The sequence below is a fragment of the Paramisgurnus dabryanus genome, chromosome 8, assembly GCF_030506205.2.
Source record: "Paramisgurnus dabryanus chromosome 8, PD_genome_1.1, whole genome shotgun sequence".
NCBI classification, from domain to species: Eukaryota; Metazoa; Chordata; class Actinopteri; order Cypriniformes; family Cobitidae; genus Paramisgurnus; species Paramisgurnus dabryanus.
Window position 1 is genome coordinate 44,258,202 of NC_133344.1, and position 24,618 is coordinate 44,282,819.

General features: G+C 37.8%; 1 protein-coding gene across 3 annotated transcripts in view; it reads left to right on the top strand.

The window, feature by feature from the left end:
* The first annotated feature begins 1,570 nt into the window (after nt 1-1,570).
* amotl1 (angiomotin like 1) overlaps nt 1,571-24,618 on the top strand; it is a 66,017-nt gene continuing 42,969 nt past the window's right edge. The window contains exons 1-3 of one of the 3 annotated variants that reach the window (XM_065281899.1): nt 1,571-1,709; nt 21,711-22,860; nt 23,381-23,711. In XM_065281899.1, the coding sequence (XP_065137971.1) occupies nt 21,776-22,860; nt 23,381-23,711 (1,416 nt within the window). In that variant the 5' untranslated portion in view covers nt 1,571-1,709; nt 21,711-21,775. Of the gene's footprint in view, nt 1,710-16,315; nt 16,491-21,710; nt 22,861-23,380; nt 23,712-24,618 lie in introns of those variants that run through there. The other 2 variants (XM_073815639.1, XM_065281898.2) reach the window with 2 other exon arrangements.

Below are 24,618 nucleotides of genomic sequence, written 5' to 3' on the forward strand. Positions count from 1 at the left end.
AATAGAGCCGTGTAATGACGTATAAATACTACATTTAGCAAAAAATAGTCTGATAGACTGGTTAATATACAACACAACTTAATTTGGCATACAAACAACCAATTTGTAACCAAAGACTAGGCTATGTAAATGTGAATTAACTTTTATTAGTAACTTTGGTAAGTTTCAGATTTCAATTAATAAAAAACCTCGATGGGGGGGGGGCAAAAATGCAGCCTGCCTAGTGTAGTCCATTTATTTAATCCGGCTCTGGTTGAGGAACTACATTTATTGTTTTTCCCCTCATCTTCTAGGCTTTTCCTTCAATTAGTCACCTGATTACACATCTTGTAGTATATAACCCTTGGTAGCGAAGAAGTGACCATACAGCATATGGTTAAACATGTATTTCCATGTATTTCACTGAGTACCCTGCCAAGAATTACAATCTATATTTTTCCAATTGTAATTTGACATTATATATTTGTTATTGGACTAAAGGTATTTAGACCCGGGTCGTTTGAAGGAATTTGGGGGCCCCAGGCAAAATGGACATGGAGGCCCCCCAAGCATGCAAAGCCTACAGGAACCACAGCATAGCCATACAGTTTAAGTTCATATAAATAAAATAGGTTTACAGTGGAAATACTGCTGTTGCATATTATGTGAATAAAATGTAAACATTTTCTACAAGTGAACATTTGCAAAAAGCATCACTGAACCATAAAATCAAATATACTTTAAAAAAAAGTGCACAATAACTAAATCCAACATACTTACGCACACACACATTCTGGTGTCCATGTTTTGTGGGGACATTCCATAGACGTAATGGTATTTTTACTGTACACACTTCATATTCTATTCCCCTACCCAAACCCTAACCATCACAGAAAACTTTCTGCTACTTCAGATTTTAATAGACATCTTTCTGTTTGATTTATAAGCTTGTTTCCTCATGGGGACCTCAAAATATCCCCACAAGGTCAACAAAACACTGGTATTCCTATCTCTGGTCTTTGGTCCTATAATTGGTTTCCTCATGTGGACATGAATAGTGTATAATGTCATGTTTATTATGCTATAAACTGAACGTCTTAAAAAACATACTAAATGGTACTTTTTCATAGATTACAGATTGCCAATAGGTTTTTGTGACATTGAGGGACTGGGGTAGATTAGGTGAATAGAATATACAGTATAAAATGCATTACATCTATGGAATCGTCCCTGTAAACCACATATGCCAACATGTGTGCGTGTGTCTGTGTTGCTTGTGTGTTCCTTACATGTTTGAAAAAATGAGCTAGATAGACCTCTTGTTATGAAATGTTCATGTTTGTAGTTTATTCCTTATTTCAAAGCTCTGTTTCTGTATACTTTAACATGCATATCAAGCTATAATACGTCTGCATGGTTTGTCTCATGTATTTTCCTCAACCAATGTCTTTTCCCATTATTCTTTGTTCCCATTCCAAGGTCTTTTGAGTTTGCTTACACTTGCATGTCTGGGCAGAGGATGTATGTAACTCCGACTGGCATGTCAGGACACATGCACAGCAGCATATTTTACGTTGTTTTCATATCAATGCTCACAGATTCCTGAACACCACCCTCTTTCCTTGATTGCAAAACATATTTTTAAAAAGATAGATGATGAAAGTAGTAGAAAGTAGACATAATACTATATTTAGAAGCAGCAAAACGACAGCCGGGGAGCATCAAACCAGGTAGGAAACAAATTATAATCTGGGAGGGAAAAAAGGCAAAAGAAGGATGTATGTGTTTTTCCTGCCCTTTGTTACATAGAAATAATTAACATAGAAATATCGTTCTGATAAACACATATTACTGATTTTAATAGTATTTGAGATTGATTTAAAATGTATGTGGATTAAACACCTTCACAGTTTGTGGATAGCTGTATTTTTTATTCTTTAAGAATGTCAGTTGTTTAGTGTCTCTACTCTTCTTGGTACCCTGATAAGTAGACAACCAAATAAGCTGCCTAAGGGTGTATGAACTGTAGACATAAACACACTGCGCTTAGTCTAACTATATCTGTGTAGCTATGAACACAATAATTCAAACTTTTACTCCCCTTACAACAGGGCTATTCAATTAGTTTGTCGTGGGGGCCAGTTCATGAAAAGCATCTCAAATAAGGGGCCGGAGATATAACAGTGATGATGACTACATTTTCCTACATTTAAACATACTAATGTTATATTTTGAAACTGCATAAAAACAAAATCAGTGCATTGTACAATAGGCTTTTTCTACAAACATGTATTGTGAAATTGCATTCAACAACATTAGTGCATTGTTAGATATCTAAGTAGGCTTTTTCTACATCCAGACATGTTCATATGTTGTATTTTCAAATTGCAATAAAACATAAGTGCGTTGTAAGATTACCAAGTACGCTTTATTCTACATTTAAATAGGTAAATAAGATCCATATCACACTCATTGAGAATTTAACTCATTTACTCACACCAGTGCACATAACAAAAAAGTTTATAATATGAAACATAATTGTTTTATGCTGATTTTTGTTAAAGCTAATTAATACAGTAGCCCTATTTAAACTACAACAGCCATCTTAATAACAAACATTAGCCTACCTTCTAATAAGATAGAATATGTTTTTACATTGCGCAAGAGCAGTAAAATCAGGTGTATGTTTGTCAGCACAATACGCATTCACAGGGTTGCCAACTTTGTCTGAAGTGAGAATTCTCCCCAAACGTGCGCATGCAGCGGCCTAATGGAAATTTTGGCCGGTGGACACCACAAGCCTCTTAACATCTATACCTACACCTACTACATTCATTTCCAAATGTTTGATGTTTTTGTTTAGATTTTTTTGTTTTAAAGTTTCTTTGTGTTTCTGGCAAGTTTCTTTTTGTTTTGATAAGTTTCTTTTTGTTAAATGTTACTTTGACTATTTGATTTATTATGTGATTGTTATGATCAGGGCATTGCTGAAAGTTCATCAAGCTCCCCTGAATAAGTATGGTTGATTAACTAAGGTCATAATCTATGAGGTTAATGCATGAGTGAGGACTATACATGGCATTGCATTTATTCTACTTTATCGTCAACTCATGATCTGATTCAATAGGTTGTGTTAGTAAACTGAGGTTAATACACAGATGAGGTTAATACATGCTTTTGTTTTTTGTTTGCATAAAACACGGTGAATAAAACAATGCATGGTGCTTATATTCAGGAAATTACTATATATTGGGCCCTTATGGTCCATCAGCCTCCTGTTTGTCATAAGAATTTTGATTTGGATAATATTCACATGTTTATTATCTAGGGTCAGGTGTTACAAATAATCATCTTTGAACTTACCTGCTTTAAGATATGATGCAAGGCTGCATTTTAAACTTCTCACATTTGATGTCTGTTAATGAAGAAGTAATTTTAGTAAAAGTTGTTCAGGAAATTTAAATTCCATAATAAACCTTAAACTTACTTCAATAGAAGAGCTCAACACTAAGATTTTTTGGCAAAAAAGTAATTTATTTAAAAGTAAATATGGATTAATCCTTTTTTTTTACAAAGTTACAAAAGTTACAGACAAGTGAGTGATTTTCTCTTCTTTTGTTTAACTTAAATGACTTCAAAATGGATAGTGTTTATTAGGCAGGCTTTAGACAAAATGCAATAAAATGTTTACATTCGGTTAAGACATAATCAGTTTTTTTCCATGATACTCATTAAGACAGCTACATTCACAAATGTTATGTGAATTTATCCGTTTAAGCTAAAAACGAACATGGGCTTATTTAAGCGTTGTGCCGCGCACGATGCGTCAGATTTACAAGTTCACGGCTGTGAATCTAATCATTATACAGCTATACAATAGTCAGCGTTTAATTACTAGAGGTCGACCGATATGGCTTTTTCTCTGGCCGATGCCGATATTTAGAAATCAGGACAGCCGATGGCCGATATGTTTGGCCGATTTTCTATATGTACACAATAATCAAAATGTTCTCATCATTAGCAGATATTTTAAATGTAAAAATGTCACTATTTAAGTCAAAGTTTAAAAAAATTATGACTGAAGAGTTTTACAACCTCCTCTGCACCATGCATTTATCAGACACAGATATTACCTGACACTCTGCTGTCATCATCTTTGATCAGTTTTTTACCATGGCTTTTATTGCTTTGTAGGATAAAATCCTTATTTGGTAGACCTGATAAATTATTTATTCATCATAAAGTTAACATAGTAAATGTCTATGTTTTTTAGTTGAGATTGTTATTTAGGGCAAATCTTTCTAAACACATTTACATTTTCATTTCTGAGGCGCTATAAGTGACTGATTGTGCTGACAGTGACGTCTTGTGAGCAGGGGCGCAATGAACAGTTTCAAGGGGGGTATGCGAGACAAAATTTTGGGCCCCTTTCTTTAGATGATTGTTTGATTTTCATACCATAATGTGTAGCTATAGAAAATTACTCAGTTGAGTGTGTTTATTTAATTTTACAAGTCGCATTTGCATTTGAAAAACGAATACCATTTTAATCTGGAATGGCAGAAAACATTCACATGACTGATTTTAAAGAGATAACTAAAAGAAGAATAATGCATGGAGATGCTTTTCTGAATCTATGGAAATCTATGGAAGGGGCTTTGAAAGTCGCGCCAGTCGAGTTTTCTGTGCGGTTTTAGAAGCGAAATGTGTACATTTATGTTTAGCCTATAATAGTTCATTCTTCAGAGTTCAATTCAATTCATATTGATGATCTTATAGTCCATTTAGTCCATTTAAAAATGTTCTTACAAACCGATTGTATTCATCAGAAAACACCAAATAACTTATATTCTCTTTATGTCGTTGTTCTCTGTGCGTGTGGTATGTGTTTCCCGCAACCCCCACACGCGTCCTCCGCTCATGACAAAAAGCGTGGCCGGCAAAAGTTTAAAAAATAATATGACGTTGATTTTCAGTCAAAAGCATGCCGCAATCCATAATATGATTTTGCACATCCAACAACAACTATATTATTACAAAAATAATACTGCATGTTTTGGCATTTGATAGCATATTGCAGTAGTTTATATTTGTTACGTAATGATGCACGGTGTTCTTTTTAATGTACTTTTTCTTTAATATTAACAACACTTATCAACAAAACATTCATTAAAATTAAGAGACTAATTATATTAAACGAAATTTATTTTAAGCAAACATTTAAAGCAAAAACTTAAATTAAACTCGAAAATTATGTCTTATGATTCACTCTATTTTTACCGTCATATTAGCCTTCAATCCATTACAACGCCCCATATATAGCGTTTAAAATTACAGTCTTAATAATCGAATTAAATTGAAACAAAACAGTAATAACATTACAACAATATTTAAACAAAACAATACTTAAACATAAATATAGAACAGACATTCTCTATTCGGATACATGTTAAAAACAATCTGATATAGCTGTACTAAGGGCTAAACCTCCGTTGCAAACCTGAATAAAAATGAATCACTTTCACTTTGAAAATGATGCGCTGTCACATTAAAACCAGCTCTTAGTCGTTTAAAATTTAACTCAATTACAATGGCTAAGACAATTCTCCTATTTCATTTTTATTTAATAAAGATTCCACAATTGCAGAAAATAATATTTTTAACTGCGCCTATTAAGTAATTGTCCGTCTTAGAAATGCAATGGCCTATTTTTCAGCAGTCGCTATCCTAATATTTCCTTAAATAAAGGCCTTGCTGTCCTTTTGTTTTAACACAAATATTTTAAATTTTTCATGAAACAAACAGTTTACGGATCAGCATGAGCGCTTTTTAGTGGCATGTGAGATCTTACCTTGAAATGCCAAACAGTAGAGCTTTCGACTGTTTGTGGTAACTTAAAAGGATTGCATAGCAAACCCACCAAACTGATCCCAAACCAAAATGTTGCCTACCCACCCATATCCATACCTGCACAATCAAATTAAAAACCACCAGAACCGCCAAATATGTAATTGCATCTACAAGGTCATGCTTGCACGCTGTTTTAAAAAGTGTCTCAATTTTACTTATCACAAAGTCATTTACATTAGTTTTATATTCATTTACTTTACATTTTACTATAGTGTTAATAATTAAACGTGTAAAAAAAAAAAAAAAATGGAAAAGTGATGACGGTGGGGCCCCCTAGCGTACTCATGGGCCCACATGCCTTGCATACTCTGCACCCCCCCTAACGGCGCCCCTGCTTGTGAGGTTAGTGTTGGGACAGATCTGTTGTTTCAACCGTTCATTCAAACGAATCCGTTCAAAGGAGTCAGTTCGCGAATCGGACGCGTTGTGTTCTAATCCAGGCTCAGCAGCGCAAAACTGTAAACAAAGTGTTACTGTAACAACACGAAAAACATTTCCTCGGTGGATATGATTTGGTATTCCGACCTTTCGCCATCGAGTCAGTTTTGTTTTGAGTAATAAAAGCAGGGAGACAGTTTAAAGACAGAAAGCGTGCATGCGCGGCTCTGCTCTCTCTGTCATGCAAACAAAGATCATCATCACTCATTAATCACATGAAATGAGCCTAATCTTTGCACGGACAGTGCACCGTGAGACATAAGCCCGTCGCGCTGTTGTACTGGCTGCTTAATTCGCGCAATCCCGCCATCGTTTACTTTAAGCTGTTTGTGAACAAGGCACGGCTGCACACACACGGGAGCAATCTGCTTGCAGCAAGAGGCAGCGTCACGAGTTCTACAACAACGCTTAGGTGCCCGCAGATGCGCCTGCCTATTAATCGGTCTAATTTTGCAGCAAAATCGGCAAAACCCGATTTTTTTAAATATGCCAAAAATCGGCCATTTAATCGGCCCGGACAATAAATCGGTCGACCTCTAACCATAATTACTTACATCTTTCTTGCACTTTCTTCCACGAGGAATCGTGCAGCTGTCCTCCTTTGAGTTGCACCTCTGTCTGGGATTTGATTCGTCATCTGGGAGTCAATTTGACTGTCTTTCTTAATTGGGCGGAGCTCAGACAAGTTGGCATGTGACATCACACGGCCGCGAGTTCGTTTAAATGCATACTGAGTCATTTACTGTTGAATCGTTCTCGCGGTGCTAAGACGTCACATGCAGATCGGTCTGCGTGGCAGCGCAAGAAGCCAAACGAGCGCTGAGCATTGGGTTAAATAAGACAAAGACGAATACCTCAATGGTCGGTACGGCCATGCACATGAGTGAAAAAAATACAGCAGAGAATGTCTATTTTAGCGTGAGATTTCTTTTTTGAGCGTGAGAGTGTCACAGGTTGGAGAAGCGGACCGCCCCTGTCGCGGGTCACATTCCTCCTAGTTCCACCCCAAGAGGTCCCAAAACACCCCAATGACCAGACAGACAGAGGATTAAAATTTAACAACTTTTATTAAATATTCAGAGGTAAATCCTTCCTAGGTAACTAGAACTTTTACTGTTCCTCCTCAGCTTCGTGGCTGTAAGCAGAGGTAAGAATTACACAGATGACTGGGACTTTTACTTTTCCACAGCGAGGTGACCGGAATTTTTCCTTCTCGCTCATTAGATTCTTTGCTGTAATTTCCTCACGATTCCTCTGAACTCGAAGTGGCTTCTGTCAACACAAACACTACACTGCAAGCTTTAGGTGTACCCACACACAATGAAGACAAAGACTCACCCACGACACTCCACCCACTTTATGTGACTAAGGACTGAGCCAAACTCGACCCGGATTCGTCGTGTGGTTGGTTAGGCAGTGTTTCTTCAAGGAAGGGAAAAGCACCCAAATGATGGACGCCGGACCTCTTGTGTTTACTCCTAATTGTACTCCTCGGCTCACCCACGCTTCTCTCCACGGTGGGGCCGCAAACTGTTCATTGAACTCACAACACACGTTAGGTAATATACCCTCTTCCACTCTGCACAGTACAATGTACAGCGTTACTCACGTGCGATGTCAATGCTTCACAGCGTTGGCTCTCTATATAGACTTCCAGTATTACTCCCCGGCTCACCCACGCTTCTCTCCACGGTGGGGCCGCAAACTGTTCATTGAACTCGCAACACACAACAACAGCAGAGAAAAGCACTTATTCCGTGGTGCTCCTTTAACAAACGGCCTCCACTCCTTCCTTTCGCCTACTTCGGCCCCGCACTCTTTCCGCTCACTTAGCGATCCCCGGATCAACGGCGCCTTCAGACTCTTCGGAGAAATGGGTATTTGATCCGCCCTTGGCGGAGCGGAGCTCGCCCCGAAATCAACTCCGTTCTCTGGTGTTTCTGCCACTCTATTTATCCGTCTCATCTTCACACATCCTCCAATCCCGAATCGCCACATTAACTTCCCGCACCTGTTGCTCGTAAAAGCCGTGATTGTGTTGCCCCAGCAACCAGGAAGTAATGGTGTTCAAAAAGGTCTGGGCGGAAACCATCTTCGGGCAGAACCAATCTTCGCCGCTTTTGGTTCCGCCCTATAATAGTCACCCTGTGACAAGAACTGAGATTGAGGCTGAATGCGTGAGTCTCACGCCAGATGCGTGAGAGTTGGCAACCCTGCATTCAGTGGTGCAGGTGCTGGGCTGTGAGCGATGGCCGACTAACTGTTACTCATTTTAATTGCATTCTTGTGTGAGAACGATGACTCGCATAATTTTGAGCCTTTGTCTGCTTTGCATTTTGGAGAAACGGCAGGATCATTTTGTCTAGTTCACAAAATCGTTTCAACGAGTTTCCTTTATTAAGACATCTAACGTAATTGTCATTGTGAATAAGCCAGTCATAATTGAGCTGACATATCAGACAACAATTGTCTGAAAAGGCAGTGTTTTTAAGCTGGAAATACAACAAATAAAGTTAAAACAGCCATAGAGTCCGGTCTCTTAACTCACCACTGTCAGCTATCGCGTCTCGAGACGCGGGCGCGAGCGGGGGAGGTGATCGCGTTGAACTTGTAGACCAAAGCGCGAATATAAACACGTGACACAGCTGCTCGCACCAGTCACGTGACTCGCGCTCTGCAGCTCATTCAATTCAATTCAATTTTATTTATATAGCGCTTTTCACAAAAGTCAATTGTTTCAAAGCAGCTTTACATAAATAGAAGCAGTGAAAAGCACAGAAAACGACAGATAGCACAACAAAATACATGATAGCATGAGCAGTTAAATTTGCTGCGGCTATGACTCAATATTATAATTGCACGTATTACTAAAGCAACGTATAGAAGAGGAAGCTAGGTAAAGCCCAAAAAGGCTGCCTCCCCAGGGTAAAAAACCCCCTAGGAGAAAAATAAACCCCGGGCTTTTATCCGAGGAAAAATAAGTCCTAGGAGGGAAAAACCCTTGGGAGAACGGAAATGGAGATTTAGCGGAGATTAAGCGGTTCTGCCGGTGCTCGTTGGTCAGGTATCAGCTGGGCATAACGTTGAAGGACAGCCAGTAGATCAGAGGTGTGCCGACTTTCACATCTACCGGGACTGGGTCTGTTTGTCTCGTCCTCGGGTCGAGGACGAGACAGGGAGGGAAAAACAAAATCGTATTAGCGTAGCGGCCGTTCATATGTATTGAAGTGTCACACAGTGATGTGGTTTAACTCAGCTTAGTTCCAGACAGACTAAATATTGCGGCATAATTATGTTATCCACAGTTGAGGATTTAGCAAATTGGGGGCCCAATGCGAGGGTATATATGGTAAATAAGGGTCACCTTCCGATCTTTAAGAGAAAATGAAACCTGACGACCCGTTTGACTAAGGCCTAAAGCCCCACTGTCGTCGTTAATGCAGGTTCAGTGGCAAACGGGTCTGTATGGCATACTATTCACAAGACACACGAAAGCGCGAAAAACGCAACCCGACCATACATACCAACCCGTTTGACTAAGGCTGGAGGCCCCACTGTCGTCGTTAATGCAGGTTCAGTGGCAAACGGGTCTGTATGGCATACTATTCATAAGACTTACGATAGCGCCAAAATCGCAACCCGACCATACGTGCCAACCCGTTTGACTAAGGCTGGAGGCCCCACTGTCGTCGTTAATGCAGGTTCAGTGGCAAATGGGTATGTATGGCATACTATTCACAAGACACACGAAAGCGCGAAAAACGCAACCCGACCATACATACCAACACGTTTGACTAAGGCTGGAGGCCCCACTGTCGTCGTTAATGCAGGTTCAGTGGCAAACGGGTCTGTATGGCATACTATTCACAAGACTGTTTCATGCTGTATGAAACAGACGCACCCGCTTCAACTCGTAAATGTAGGGCCCATTGTCTAACTTACTTAATTTATTCTAGATATGTCTTTTTTACAGACTACATTAAGGGCCGGATCAAATTACCTTGGGGGCCAGGAGTGGCCCGCAGGCCGCCAATTGAATAGCCCTGCCTTACAGCATTGAAAAAATTACTGTTCAGCAACATATAACAGTGCATATTTAAAAACATTCTACAAAACTTCCAGCAGACAAAAATACAGTCCGTCTTTAATAACAGGACCTTTTTAGATCTCTGTTAACTGTTACTTTAATAAAGTCTGTAAATTTACATTTATTTTTTTGCATGTCAGCATGTATTTCCTTGGATACTCTGGTTTCTTCCTACAGAAGCCTAGACAAATTGGAGATGCCGAATTGCCATGCTCCAATGTGTGTTATCAACTGTCCAGATTACATTGTTTAAAATATTTGATTTTTGCCATGAATAAAGATAGATTGATAGATACACAGTTAAATACACAGTTTCATACATCTCTACCCGTGTGCATATCACTGTATACAAACAAATGTGCAACCATAACATACAAAGTATCCTCCAACCCATACGACTGTTTTGGTCGTTTGTCTATTCCCTCAAATATGACTAACGGATGCGTTTACTTAATCAGGCACCTCTACTGGCCACAGGTGAAACTTTAAATATTAGGGTATAAAATTATATTTTGGGGTATAATTTTACTGTAATGACATGCATTTGGAAATGATTTACCTTAATAGAAAACTGTCAAATGTATGAAATATTTAATAAATTGTATTATATAATACATATTTATTGCTTTCTAGTATAACCAGACTTCGAAGGGGAACAGACTTCGGTTTAGTCCATGTTAATTTATTTATTCTGCAAAACTTAAGCCCTTTTCACATTTTGCCTGACGTGGCTACAATAAAATAAATTCATCACCATATTCTGTATCTAACTCTCTCTCACTCTCTCTCTGTTCATTCCCAGCAGGCATATGACCGACCTTCAACTTTTAAATATAGTTTAAATAAGGTCAGTTGTTTAACGTTGAATACATTTGCAAAATCAAAAGGTAATTCAACGTTGATTCAACCTTGTCCTTGGCGTTGATTTATTGGTGAACCAATGTTGAAATGCCTGCTGGGTTGTAGATAGGTTGCTTTTTATTGAAAATATTAACCAATGACAATCAATAACGCATTAAACAAAAGTAACTACAGCTGCTTGCCAATACATTCTTATTGTAAAGTACCTTACCATTAATCTTAAAGTGTATTAATTACGGTTTGTCTACCCGTCACAACATATCGTGTGAACATATTACTGACAATTTGATAATTTAATTTATAGTCTATATCAGGGGTGTCCACTCCTGCTCCTGGAGGGCCGGTGTCTCTGCAAAGTTTTATTCCAACCATAATTAAACACACCTGATCCAGCTAATCAAGGTCTTACTAGGCAGACTAGATACTTTGAGGCAGGTGTGTTGAGGGAAGTTTTAGCTAAACTCTGCAGGACACAGGCCCTCCAGGACAGACTTTGGACACCCCTGGTCTATATTGTACGGATAACTTAAACTATGTTAAAATAAATGTTACTGGAATAATTTAAGGAATGTTTCATTTGCATAGAACGTGTTGTCTTATTTAACTCCGTAATGCACCTTCGCTTGAAGTGAAAAATTGATCCCTGAACAATCGATCCCAACTAATTCAGCACCTTCACTTGGGACAGCACCTTTGTTATGTCGAACTTAGAGGCAGCGTGTTAAGAAGCTTCCTTAGGGACACTTCGGGGAACACACTTAGGAACATAAACAACTTTGGTAAGATATATCTTTTTGAGATAGTTATTGGTTCTAAAATGTTAAATGTGTACTTCATGGGGTCTATTACTTTTCCAAGTGTCATTTAGTTTAGGCTTCACTTAATACAACAAAAATGTGATATGACTTAATATATTCGCACTAAGAACAAGCATTATTGTGGAACCAGGCCCTGGTTTATGTTTGATTGTGCATTGCATTCATAGATTTCTTCATATAAAGTGATATGGCTTCAGTTCACAAGGTTTGCAATGCAAATTGTTTGTAATACATCTATACTGCTGTTTTTTTGTCAATTTATGCAATGTGACTGTACCATTGCTTGCGTGTTGTGTTTTATATGGTTAAGAACTGGTTGGGTTTAAGGTAAGGGTGGGGTTAGATGCTCCAAAATATCAGGCAAAAAACCTTAAAATGTAACCACAGGATGTATAACCTGATGGCAGCCAGAGGGCACTGATCCCTTATACGTACCTTGATGTCGTATTATGGTGCTTGCAAAAACAAACTATTAGGCAGTGGCAGCTGATTCTAAAAAAATTTGGGGGGGGGGGCACATACAAACTTGAAATTAAACTTTTACTGTAGTAATGCAGGTCTGTAAATATAAAATAAATATAAAAATAAATATCACCTGAAAATTTTACTTTTGAAGTCAACTAAAGCATGAAATAAATGTACTATAAATCTGTAAATCTGAGTATGATGTTGGGTTATTATCAGTAATGAACTAATCAAGGTACTGTAATCATACACACACACACACGCACGCACGCACGCACGCACGCACGCACGCACGCACGCACGCACACACACACACACACACACACACACACACACACACACACACACACACACACACACACGTAAACCACATTTGCAAACCCCCCCCACACACACACACAGAGTTTCATAAACCAGTACGTTGCAATCTGGTCCAAGCATCTTAATCTTTTATTTATTCTTTAACTGAACGCCTTGTAAAGGCTGATTTAGTAAGCATAAAATCATATTTCCTTTATCTCAATATATTTTACTTGTTTTCACTGATCAGTACTGTATCTAGCAGTTACATGGCAATCTACAACACGATGCCAAAACACATCATCATGGGGTGCTTTTCTAAATATAGAAAATCCTGCCTGAATCTTTTACCACTTTCCTTAAATATCCAGAAAGAACAAAGCATTGTGATAATGATATTTCTTGGTAAACACTCACTGCCTTATATCTGATACTACTTAATTATACTGAACAAAATTATAAACGCAAAACCCTTGTTTTTGTCCCCATTTTAAGTTAAACTCAAAGATCTAAGACTTTGTCAATGTTCACAAAAGGACTATTTCTCTCAAATATTGTTCATAAATCCCTTTAAATCTCTGTTAGTGAACACTTCTCCTTTGCCGAGATAATCCATCCACTTCACAGGTGTCGCGCATCAAGATGCTGATAAGATAGCTTGATTATTGCACAGGCGTGCCTTAGGCTGGCCACAAAAAAGGCCACTCCAAAATGTGCAGTTTTATCACACAGTACAATGCCACAGATGTCGCAAGTTTTGAGGGGGCAGGAAATTGGCACACAGCTAAAATTTTCAATGTTAAACATTTCTGAGTGGAATTCAACACTTTGGGCCCTATCTTGCACCCAGCGCAATTGACTTCGTCAGTGACGCATGTATCATTCGTATTTTGCACCGGCGCACAGCTGGTTTTTCCCTCCACAGACGCACGTCGGCAAACTAGAGAATGAACTTGCGCTCCCTGGGCGGTTCAGCGCAAAAAAAGAGGCGTGTTCCGGCGCAAACCATCCCTGATGCTATTTTGCAGTTTCAAAAAACAATTGCGCCACTGACCAGAAAAAAAAAGTTTAAAGTCAGTGGCGCGTTGCGCGTGGTTCATTATGCTATTTTAAGGGCCGCATGCTTGGCCATAATGTATAGCGTGCACAACGCGCACACACTTTGCATCTAATCTACACAGATGCAACAGTTATTTTTGTAAATCATAAATTGTTACACAAAAAAATATTAATACACGAGATAAGGGGAATCATAGTGGTGACCATTGTGGTGATAGTTTTTATTTATTGTGTGGCTGCGTTAAAAAATTATCATGCAAATAACGATTAAAATATTTTCATAAGTTAATAATAATAAGTTTGTTATGTGGCTGTATTACGTTTATTTTATGTAAATAATAATTAAAATGTTTTCATAAGAAACCTTAATGTATATGAACTTGATTTGTAAGAGTACTTTGGGGTTGGACCTTGGTTGCGTTTCTTGGGTCCGATTTCAAAGCCCCCAAACCCTTTCAGCGGTGAGGGTGGACACAGCGATGTTCTCTGCTGGCGTCAGGTCCTGTGTAGAGGCAGATCCACCTCCCGTTACACGGCGTGCCTGATTTATGCTGGCAAGCTTGGGATTCCCCCGTCTCCTGACATCATTGTAGCGCTTGGCTTCTCTGTCTTTGACTGCTCTTACAAGAACGTCGGTCTCCTCGGCTGTGAACCGCTCCTGGTGTGCGCCTGGTAAATCCGTCATAATAATAGCAACCCGGCATGGAACTTGCGCCCTTGCGTTTAAAGGGAATGTTGGATAGCGTTCTGATTGGTTTATTTGACGTTACGCCCAAACCACACCTATGAATAATGAACCTACTTCAGACCAACCTCTTATTGATTTGCGCCCGGCGCAAGAGTTATTTCTCACGCCGGGAAAATAGCAACAGCGCCCAAGATCCGCCCACAAACTCACTTGCGCGTTGCGCTTCGCACTTGCGTTTCAGATCGTTAAAATAGGGCCTCTTAAGAGTAAATGTAACAAATTTAGAGTAAATTGTTGTTCAGAGTTGTCCTGCAGATTGAACAGTAAATAAAACTATTTTTTTGCACTAATATTTTAATGCTCCTGTAATGCAATCTGTAACTTTATCCTCTCTATCACCATCTCTGTTTGAAACATGTAAAGTTTGTCAGCTGTTTCATTTGTAGTCACCATCATTGCTATCAGTGTTTGCATTTCATTAGCTCATTTGCATTATAAAGGACACACTTAAAAAGAGTACATTTTTGATTGCACGTAAGTGGCCATTTTAACATGCTAATATATGAAACAACACGCTCACACTTATTTAGTAGCTTTTATCTTGAACTGGGTGGTGAATCCCTCATATACAATGGTATTGTGTAGTGTAAGCAAGGACAGCACTCACAGTTCACTTACAACCTAGTTTTAAATCACCAACAACGAACGTTTCGGAATAAACCCCTTCTTCAGCACGTAATGGCGATTTTACCCATTAGTAGTAGGTGTTCCCTAAATAGGGTGTTCACCTCTGACCTGTATGGACTTCTTTCCAACAGGGGGAGCTCAAGTTACCTCCATGTAGTCCATCCTAGTCTGTATTCATATTATGGCCTGGAATGGAGTACTACTTATTACATTATTTAGTAAGAAATGACTCCATGTAACTGCAAATACTCCATCCTAACTATTTTTAAAAACTGACATGCTTTGTTGTTCTTTGCTTTTTTGTGTTTCTATTTTATGTGAAGCTGCTTTGGTACGATGCACAATTGTTAAAAGTGCTACACAAATAAAATTTTATAAATTAATAAATAATAACTAGCTTCCGGTAACGGTCAAACACGTTCCATTAATAATTAATATTAAAAAAAAAAAAAAAAAAAAGAATGATTTTGGCACAATGGGAATGTGTGTTCTGCATAACCCATTTTTGCACCCCTGATTAGCAAACATCCCCTGCTTTAGCTCAGTGCTCGACTTGAGAGCTTGAATAAGACATACTCATACTCACAAAATATCTTTTGGATGCAGTATATTTTATGAATTAATTATTTACAGTAATAAATGTGAAGTCTGTTTTTAGTGTTATTTTATAGTTTTGTTGTGTCTCTGAACATGTGAACGCACATACATCTAAGAACTCTAAGCTCAAAACTGTCTAACTTTAACTTTTAAAAAGGAGAATAATATTTTTTTCTCAGCGAAAGGAAGAGACAGCATTTTATTGACATTTTTAGGGGGTTATATTCTTTCTTTATTTGATATCATATAAGTATTATAATTATAACCATCCAGTTGTGTTAAAAAGGTTTTGCCGTTTTGGATTTGCTATTGAGGACCCCCCATAAGACTTGATTCAATTCAAGCACTGCTTTAGCTGACTAAACAGTTTTTACTGCCCGTGCGTTTTAGATGAAGAGTGGGTATGGCGTTAGGACCCAGGTGCACGCGTAGGTTAGCGCTCTGAGCACACGCGCATTCCTGTCATGCCGCAGTGAATGGACGTGATTGTTGCGAATCCGACAAATGTGCCGTCGAAGGCAGACCTCCGATCAGCTCCTGAGGGTCCCGGGAAACTCACAAAAGTGACAGACTGATAAATCCGTGGTCAAGGTTTTACCGGGTAATGTTTCAACGAAAGTTTTCTCACTTTTCCGCCTTGGGTGCAGTTTGTCTGGTTGTTTCAGTGTAGCGGATGATGGGATCAATGTAACATGTGACTCGTGTTTACTAACGCTCATCTGTATTTCAGAAAAGTCTATCAAGCACCAAGGTTTCTTGTGGTAGATTTATTTTTCAGGACAATGGATTCAAAGTTTCAATTTAAACTTTTAAGCCTTCAGTCTATACATTAATTACACATTTCGGCTGGTAAAATCCTGCAGTGTTTAACTGAGTCTGCTGTGTTGTGGAATCTTTATAAAAAGCTCGCTACGTAATGCTGAAGTTCTTCTGGTGGTGCTATTTTGGACTTGTTAAATGTGTGTCAGCATGTGTTGTGTTGCTGGTCTGAAGATGTTTCCCTGCCCACCCTTACTGCCATTTCTCTTGTGTTGCCGTATTAGCTTTAAAATCGTGGCTTGGTTATATTTGTTTCCTGTTAGAAACTAATGTACACTAAGAAGCTGCATAGTGCTTATTAAAATAACGCTTATGAATAAATGATAAAAAAACGTAATCTTATAAAAAAAATTGGTTAGGTTCATTAAGTCATATCACATTTTTGTTGTATTAAGTGAAGCCTAAACTAAATGACACTTGGAAAAGTAATAGACCCCATGAAGTACACATTTAACATTTTAGAACCAAGTAGAATAGAATAGAATTTGAAATAGCCAAATCACACAGAGGTTACAGTATGTACTTAAATTATAGATAAATAGTGTGGTTTTGTTTTTAATTTACTCCTTGCATAAAAATATAATACCAAAACAGAAGCCCATAAAAACATCTTTTGATTCAGGGTAAGTGTACCCATTAAGACCACTAAATGTTTAGGTGTTTATCATAGATATTTACTTGGCTTATAAAAAAGGAAGGTGTGTTAAAATGCAATATCTCTCTCATTTGGAAATATATTATTTAAATTTAATTTATTTAAGAATAAACTCAAAAGTCTAAAATGGTGCCAATAAAGCCCATGCAAGCCCACATGTGTTCCAAATACGCCCACAGCATGATTGATTCACAAATATAAAAAATATTAATTAAAGAAAATTCTGTATATTTATTCAGTTACAGGGAAATATATATAAAAAAAATTTTTCCTAATGTTTGCTAGCGCTCATCACCTGTACGTGACAGTAACATTCATCAGGTTGTCATCCCGAATGAGCATAAACTCTTGGCTTTCTTGACCTTCATTTATTACTTCGAAGACTTTCTGTCCACACCAAACTGATTTGCTAACACAGACAACTTATGTACTGTGCCCTTATGTTTAAGGCATCATGCCTCAGCAATTTTTGGACAGGTGCTGTATTTTTTCTTGCTGGGAACAAATAATACACATTAGCAGACAACTATTATATAATGATCTTACACGGTGTGTAATTTTCAGGCCCATCTAAATATAGTTGTAAATTGAGGTAATAAGTAAGGTTAGGTAAAAGGCTGGTAAGGTGAAAACACACAAAGATATGTTATCATTAAACACTTTTTACTTAGAAAATCATCAAAGTTTGTAATTAAATGGATTCCTCATTGAAACACATAAGGTGGACCTTAATGGTTCCACAGTAAATAATGGTGAAAAAGACAATATAAATTTTATATACAATATAAAAATATGTTTGCACAGACATGCAATATACTTAGGACTAAGTATTGTGCCTACATTAAAAGAAGTTTAGTTTATTCCAGATGTCGGACTTAAAAGATGACGGGGCATCCTCTATTTCAATTTCATTTTCGTCCAAAGTTATGTTGCTCTGACCTTTAGTTCAAGCTGCAGGTGATTCAAGCGATATCTGTGTGACTGTGGTGAAGCACATGTGATGCTGGCTCAGAGTTGGTCATCAAATAAAATGAAAAGAGTATAAACATCCCAATCACTCTGTTAAGCACATTGTATCATTACAGGTTTTTAGTATCGCAAAATACTGTACTGCAAAGTATCGTTGATTCCCAGTTTATTTCATTAAAGGTTAGCTTGTGTTTGTGGCACTGTAAAAAAATCTTTAAAATAATCTACTTTACAAAATAATTAATTTTGTATTTACATTTAAATGAATGTAGGATGAAACGTAAAACATTTAGTGTTTGTAGTTCACAATGGTTAATTCTTTCGGTAAGGCTTATGGTTTGGCCCTGAGACTACCTTTGTGCGCAAGCTAATAAAACTCTTCTTTTCATTTAAATGAAAATTATATAAAATGACTGAAAATGTGAACTGTGTTGATTTCTAAAGGGTCTAGAACAGGGCTACCACAATGGATAAAACAATCTGGAGGGCTACTTTTTGATAGTCTACTCAAAACCTTTTTGTTTTACTTGTTGATATGTTTTAGTATTGTTTAAAATGTTAACATACGTAAACCAAGCCAAGCTAATATGAAAAATATGTAATAAATAAATATTACAATAGGGCTGTAACGATTAATCGTGTGTCCCATTAAAAATGCTTGTCTGAAATCGATTCTGAATCGCAAGGCTGCAATTCTGTGTTTCATGCACAGCTTGTGCGTGTACTATGGCATGTGGTCAGAAGTCCTTATCAATCTAAAATCATTCGGAGTCGTTTATAACGTGCATTCAAAAACCAACACTCATTAAACAAAATCATTCAAAATATTCGTTATTATCATGAAAATACCTGAAACTTTGAAGAGCAGCGATATAAATATTCCTGCAGAAATTTCCTGGAATAGCGTTTGTAATGCTACTTCTTCTGTGGCACAAAGGGAGTTTTTGCACGAGAGCGCCCCCTGGCTTTGGGATGTGCCGGGATTTCACCGTAATTCATTAAAATTCATTCATTGATAAAACGCGCATTTGCACGATTACAGTTTTTCTGAATTGCTAAAACACTAAACCCCAATCTCTGAACCAAATTCAAAGTGGTGATTGTCAAATCATGCACTCTTTTTGCAAAACACTAAACACAAACTTCTCACTAAAACACACATTTCACACTGCAATGCACTTGTTTTATAAATGCTAAACACAGGCATACAAAAGTTAAACACAACTACAACACAGTTATCATCAAGTAAACACAACAACTCAAAATTGTTTTATCTAATGGTATTTTTTACCAATTGTGTGGATTGGAAACAGTATGAGAGGCGGATGAGGAGTATGAGGAAGAAAAGGACACCAGAGACGATGCAATTGGCAAAATTTGCAGTTGGATTGCTGACTTTTTACAAAATACAAGTGCTGCTTACAGTAATATTGAAAATGTACTATTACTTGCAATACTTACAGTAAAGTATTCACTATATTTACTGAACTAAACTTGTGATTACAGTAATAGAGATTTTTAACAGTATTTGTCAAGTGTGTTGTTATGTACAATAAACGTGTATTTTTCTGTAAGCAGATGTCCTGGATGCTGTGCTTTCCATTTTTTAAGTTAGTGTCTAATGGATGCTTGTAGTGTTTTATATAATAGACTTATGTGTGTATGATTTGAAAGCTTAGTTTGATTTTGAGTACAAGTGAAATGGTTTTGAAGGAATTGCTTGATTTTGCTGGAAGAGTCAGGGGTTCTGTAAATTGTGTTTGAAATTGGGATTTGTGTTTAAGGTTTTGAGAAAAGGAGTGATGGTTTCAAAAAATGTGTTTTAGCAATTCAGAAAAACTGTAATTGTTACAGCTCTAATTGAGACTATTAATAGAATGTGCTTTGGCAGGTACCTCACAGACTCCCTGTGGTATGCCGTATTTAACAGGGGCGTGATATGACTCTTCCTCGTTTACATAAACAAAGTGATAGCAGTTGGTTAGATATAATCGAAACCATGCTAACGCCTGACCACTGATGCCAATAGTTTTCTAGTCGATCGAGTAAGATTGTGTAATCTATTGTGTCAATGCTGCACCAAGGTAAAATAAGAATAGAGATTTCAACCACCATTGGATAATAATGAAACAGTGAAATAGTACAACTAAGCGATTTTATTTTGTATTAATTTGCATTATATATTGAACTTTTTTGTTGTGTATTTAATAGTATTGATACATTGTGTTATAAATATATAAAAATGTTATATGAGTAATTCTAAATTAACACATTAAGTGAATCTTACTTAATTTTGTTGTGTTTAAATTTGTAAAAAGGAGTTTAATCTAAACTAATTTATTCATTGTTATATTTATCTTGAAGATTTAGAAGAGCTTCTGTTTTAAATTGGTGTTTTGTGTTTACCATTCTTTAGAAGAGTGGTGCTTGTGTTTAGACTGTGGTTGTGTTTTAACACAGTGTAGAATAGATGCAGAGTTCCATGACAGAGGGTTAATGAATGATACCTCTGCACAAGGTGGATGAATTGTAAAGTCTGAAGGCAGTAGGCATGAATGACCTCCTCTAGTGTTCTCCGTTGTACTTGGACTGAATCAGTCAATTGCTGAATGTACTTTTCATTTCAGCAAGTATGTCACGATTGTATTGTGAGGTGTTGTCCATGATGGTCAGCAGTTTGAGTATGAATCTCCTCTCTGCAATAGCCTCAAGCATGTCCAGATTCACTCCAATACCAGAGCTTGAACTCATAATATCAGTCTTTATCCACTGTGATGGCGCAGTGGATAAGACCCTCGCCTTTGGTGTGAGAGACCCGGGTTCGAATCCACTGTGATACACCATTGTGTCCCTGAACAAGACACTTAACCCCTAGTTGCTCCAGAGGCGTGCGACCTCTGACATATATAGCAATTGTAAGTCGCTTTGGATTAAAGCGTCAGCTAAATGAATAAGTAAGTAAGTAAAACCTGGTGCCACGGCACAATACAGCATACTGTAGAACGAGGCACTGGTGACAACAGATCAAAAGAATGAAGCATCTTACTATACTTGCTGAAAGGACTCAGGTCCTTTAATATGTGGAGTCGGTCAGTTAATTTGTAAGTGGTTCTACATTGTCAACCTTGAAACATTTGGTAATCCTGAATGTCACTGCAGATATTTAAATGACACATATACACAACAGTACATTAGAACTCTCAAAAAAGACAAAATATAGAATCTGTTAGGATGATTTAGTAATTTTTACTTGTGAAAGGATGTAAAAATTAGGATTATTGTTGCTTTTAGAAAAATGTCAAATTCTCTCTCATTTGTAAGTCTTTTTACTAAATGAATAAATATCTATGAAAAATGTTAATGCTTCTCTTTTCTCAGGTAACATCATCAAGGTCATTTGTGAATATCCCTGCTACCTCCTGCCCAACTCCACTTCAGCAGACATGCATGGATCTGAGGACAGTGAATCTGGAACCGTACTTCAGAGGCTCATGCAAGAACATTTGCGATACGGAAGAAGTGGAACTGGAGGAGAGATAGACAGCAACAGCTCTCACATGCCAAGCAATTTACCTTTTACAGAGAACCGACTCCTTCAAGAGGAGGGTCAGATAGCCCATCACCCTGTGCTCCCACAAAGTCAGCCACGACAAGAACCTCAAGGCCAGGAGCATCAAGTGGATAGTAGCTCTATGGAAAAGATTTCTGGAGTAAGCCAGGGTGCAGGTGGAGCAGTCCAACCAACTCTTAATTTGTCCGGGTTTGACACCCTGCAGCTTCCATCTTATGAGGAGGCTAAGGTCCAATCTCCGCAATACATAAGAGAACACGATCAAATTGACCCTCAGTCCCAAAATCAAAGCCCCCAGAGCCTTGAGAGCAATGAAAACCTTGTTCACCAATGTCAGCAACAATGCAACCAGATTCATCAGATGCAACAACGTTCTACAGTATCTGACAGCACCACTGGTTCACACTCTTGTCCTCCATCACTGTCCAGTGCACATTCGCTCTCTTCCCTTTCATTTCTGTCATCTTTGTCAACCTCTCTCCCTGCAGTACCTGTAAAGGCCAGTGCGGAGGGTCGTCCATGGGTCCAGCCAGGGGGCACTGGTGGTATGTTTCTTCAAGATGAAGCCCTGTCAGAGTTGAAACATGGTCATGTTCGTTCACTTAGTGAAAGAATCCTGCAACTCGGTCTGGAATCCAGTGGAGCTAAGCAAAGTGCAGGATCTTCTACTTCCTCCAGTGCAGGAGACTCTACTCATGAGGCTGAAAGCACACCAAATTTCCTTTCTGCAACTCGCAAGGCTGCTACGAATACACTACCACCATCTCCCTTACCCTCACCAAAATGGTCTTTGGAGCAAAGAGGTCCTCCCCCAGAATATCCCTTCAAATTCAGGGTACAGACAATACTTCCACCTTCTTTAAACTTAAACCCAGGGTCTCTGGAACACACTCACCATCACAGTGACACATTGACATCACCCCTGCTTGAAACAGTACAACATACAAATGTAGCCAGGTAACTGTTACAGACTATTAAAAGTAATGTGCTGCCTTTTAAAAGACTTTTTCTTATCCCAGGAATCATTTAATAGAACTTTCAAAACATTGGTCTGTTCTTCAACTTACACTAAAAGATGTTGGGTTATTTTCAACCTAGCATTGTGTCAAAAAGGGAAAAGCCCAGCAGTTGGGTTAAAACTTTTATATTTGAGCCAACAATAGGTTAAAACAACCCAGCATTTTGGTTTGAAACAACCTAGTATATGTTGAATTATAACCCAAAGGTCTAGGTTTGTCCTTTTTTGACCCAACCCTGGTTTGGAAATAACCCAGCATTTTTTCAAGTGTATACTTCAGCCAATGGCATGATTTTGCAGAGGGACTTTTAAGTTCTCAAACTATGTCAGAATGTGAACAGTTATGTTTTGTAGTTCTGTTTGGTGGCTGTAAAGGCTCAGAGGTTGCACACTACATTCTTGCAATTTTATATAGACAGTTGTTAACACAACTCACCTCTCAGTCTTTTTCCATTCTAGACAGTGGCCCGAATCTCCCAGTGCCTCATCACAATGCCAACAGACGAACAGTCTAGTGTACACTGAGAGCTGTATCCTGCCTTCACAGGGTTCTCAACAGCAGAATCAGGATACATCACAACCACATACCATGAGATTTCCTTCTGCTCAGGTTGAATCTGTAAACCGAGGGCCATCTGTTCGTCTGGCCCCTGTAGGGCAGCCTTTCCAAGGTGAAGTGTTTGCTATGGTAAGCCATACCCAGCAGATGCTAGAGATCCTAAAAGAAGAGAACCAAAGTCTGAGACAAGAACTTCTCAAGCAAAGTGAGAAAGCCGGCAAACTAAAGCGGGTATCTGACATTTTTTTTCTTTGTAAAATTACACAGTGGCACAATGTCTAGGTACAATATGTAGATCTAATATCTATCTATATGTCTGTTTAGAAAACACAAAACACACATTTGACTTTATAAAAACAATTTTTTATGTAGCTGTATGAGAGGTATTTTTTAATTGTTCCATAACAATAGCATACATGTGGCAGGGAAAAATATAATTATACTGTATATTAAAGGATGTAAATTATATACAGTAGTACAGTTTAATATACTATAAAGAATACAATATAAATATGGCATGAGTAATTAAAATTTTAAAATGAAAATATTTTATGAAAGGCATATTCTTTCAATTTTAGATAAAATAATTAAATGATAAAAATGAAAACAGGATTTACCATTTCAATATAGAAAACTTTATGCAAAACATGACAAATTTAAAAATGTAAATAACTAATTTCATTTACAATGTGATAATGCATCTTCCCTGTCAAATTGAAAAATAAAATCCAACTGATGATTTGACATTACATTTGCACTACTCAAGGCAAAACTGCCAATACTAAAATGAAAATGTGAAAAAAATCGCTAAATAATTTTTTGTTTTAAGGCTTATTGGGTGGGTTTAATTGCTCACAAAGCAGAGAGTGTCTGATGCAGGGTTCCCAACATAGCAACTTTTTTACAAAAAAGCACATAGTAGCTTCACATCTGTATTCTGTGCCACGCATCACCTGTGCTGCCCCATGAATGTGAAGGCTTGCTTTTTTGATGAAATGCTCGTCGCTCTTGCAGGGTTTTTCCTGGCCCAAAATAAGGGTGGAGGTGGTGCTATCCTGATGCATACATGCATGTGGCTTAACAACATAATTTACAAGTGACATATAAGATAAACTTTTAATTTACAACACATTTTGGT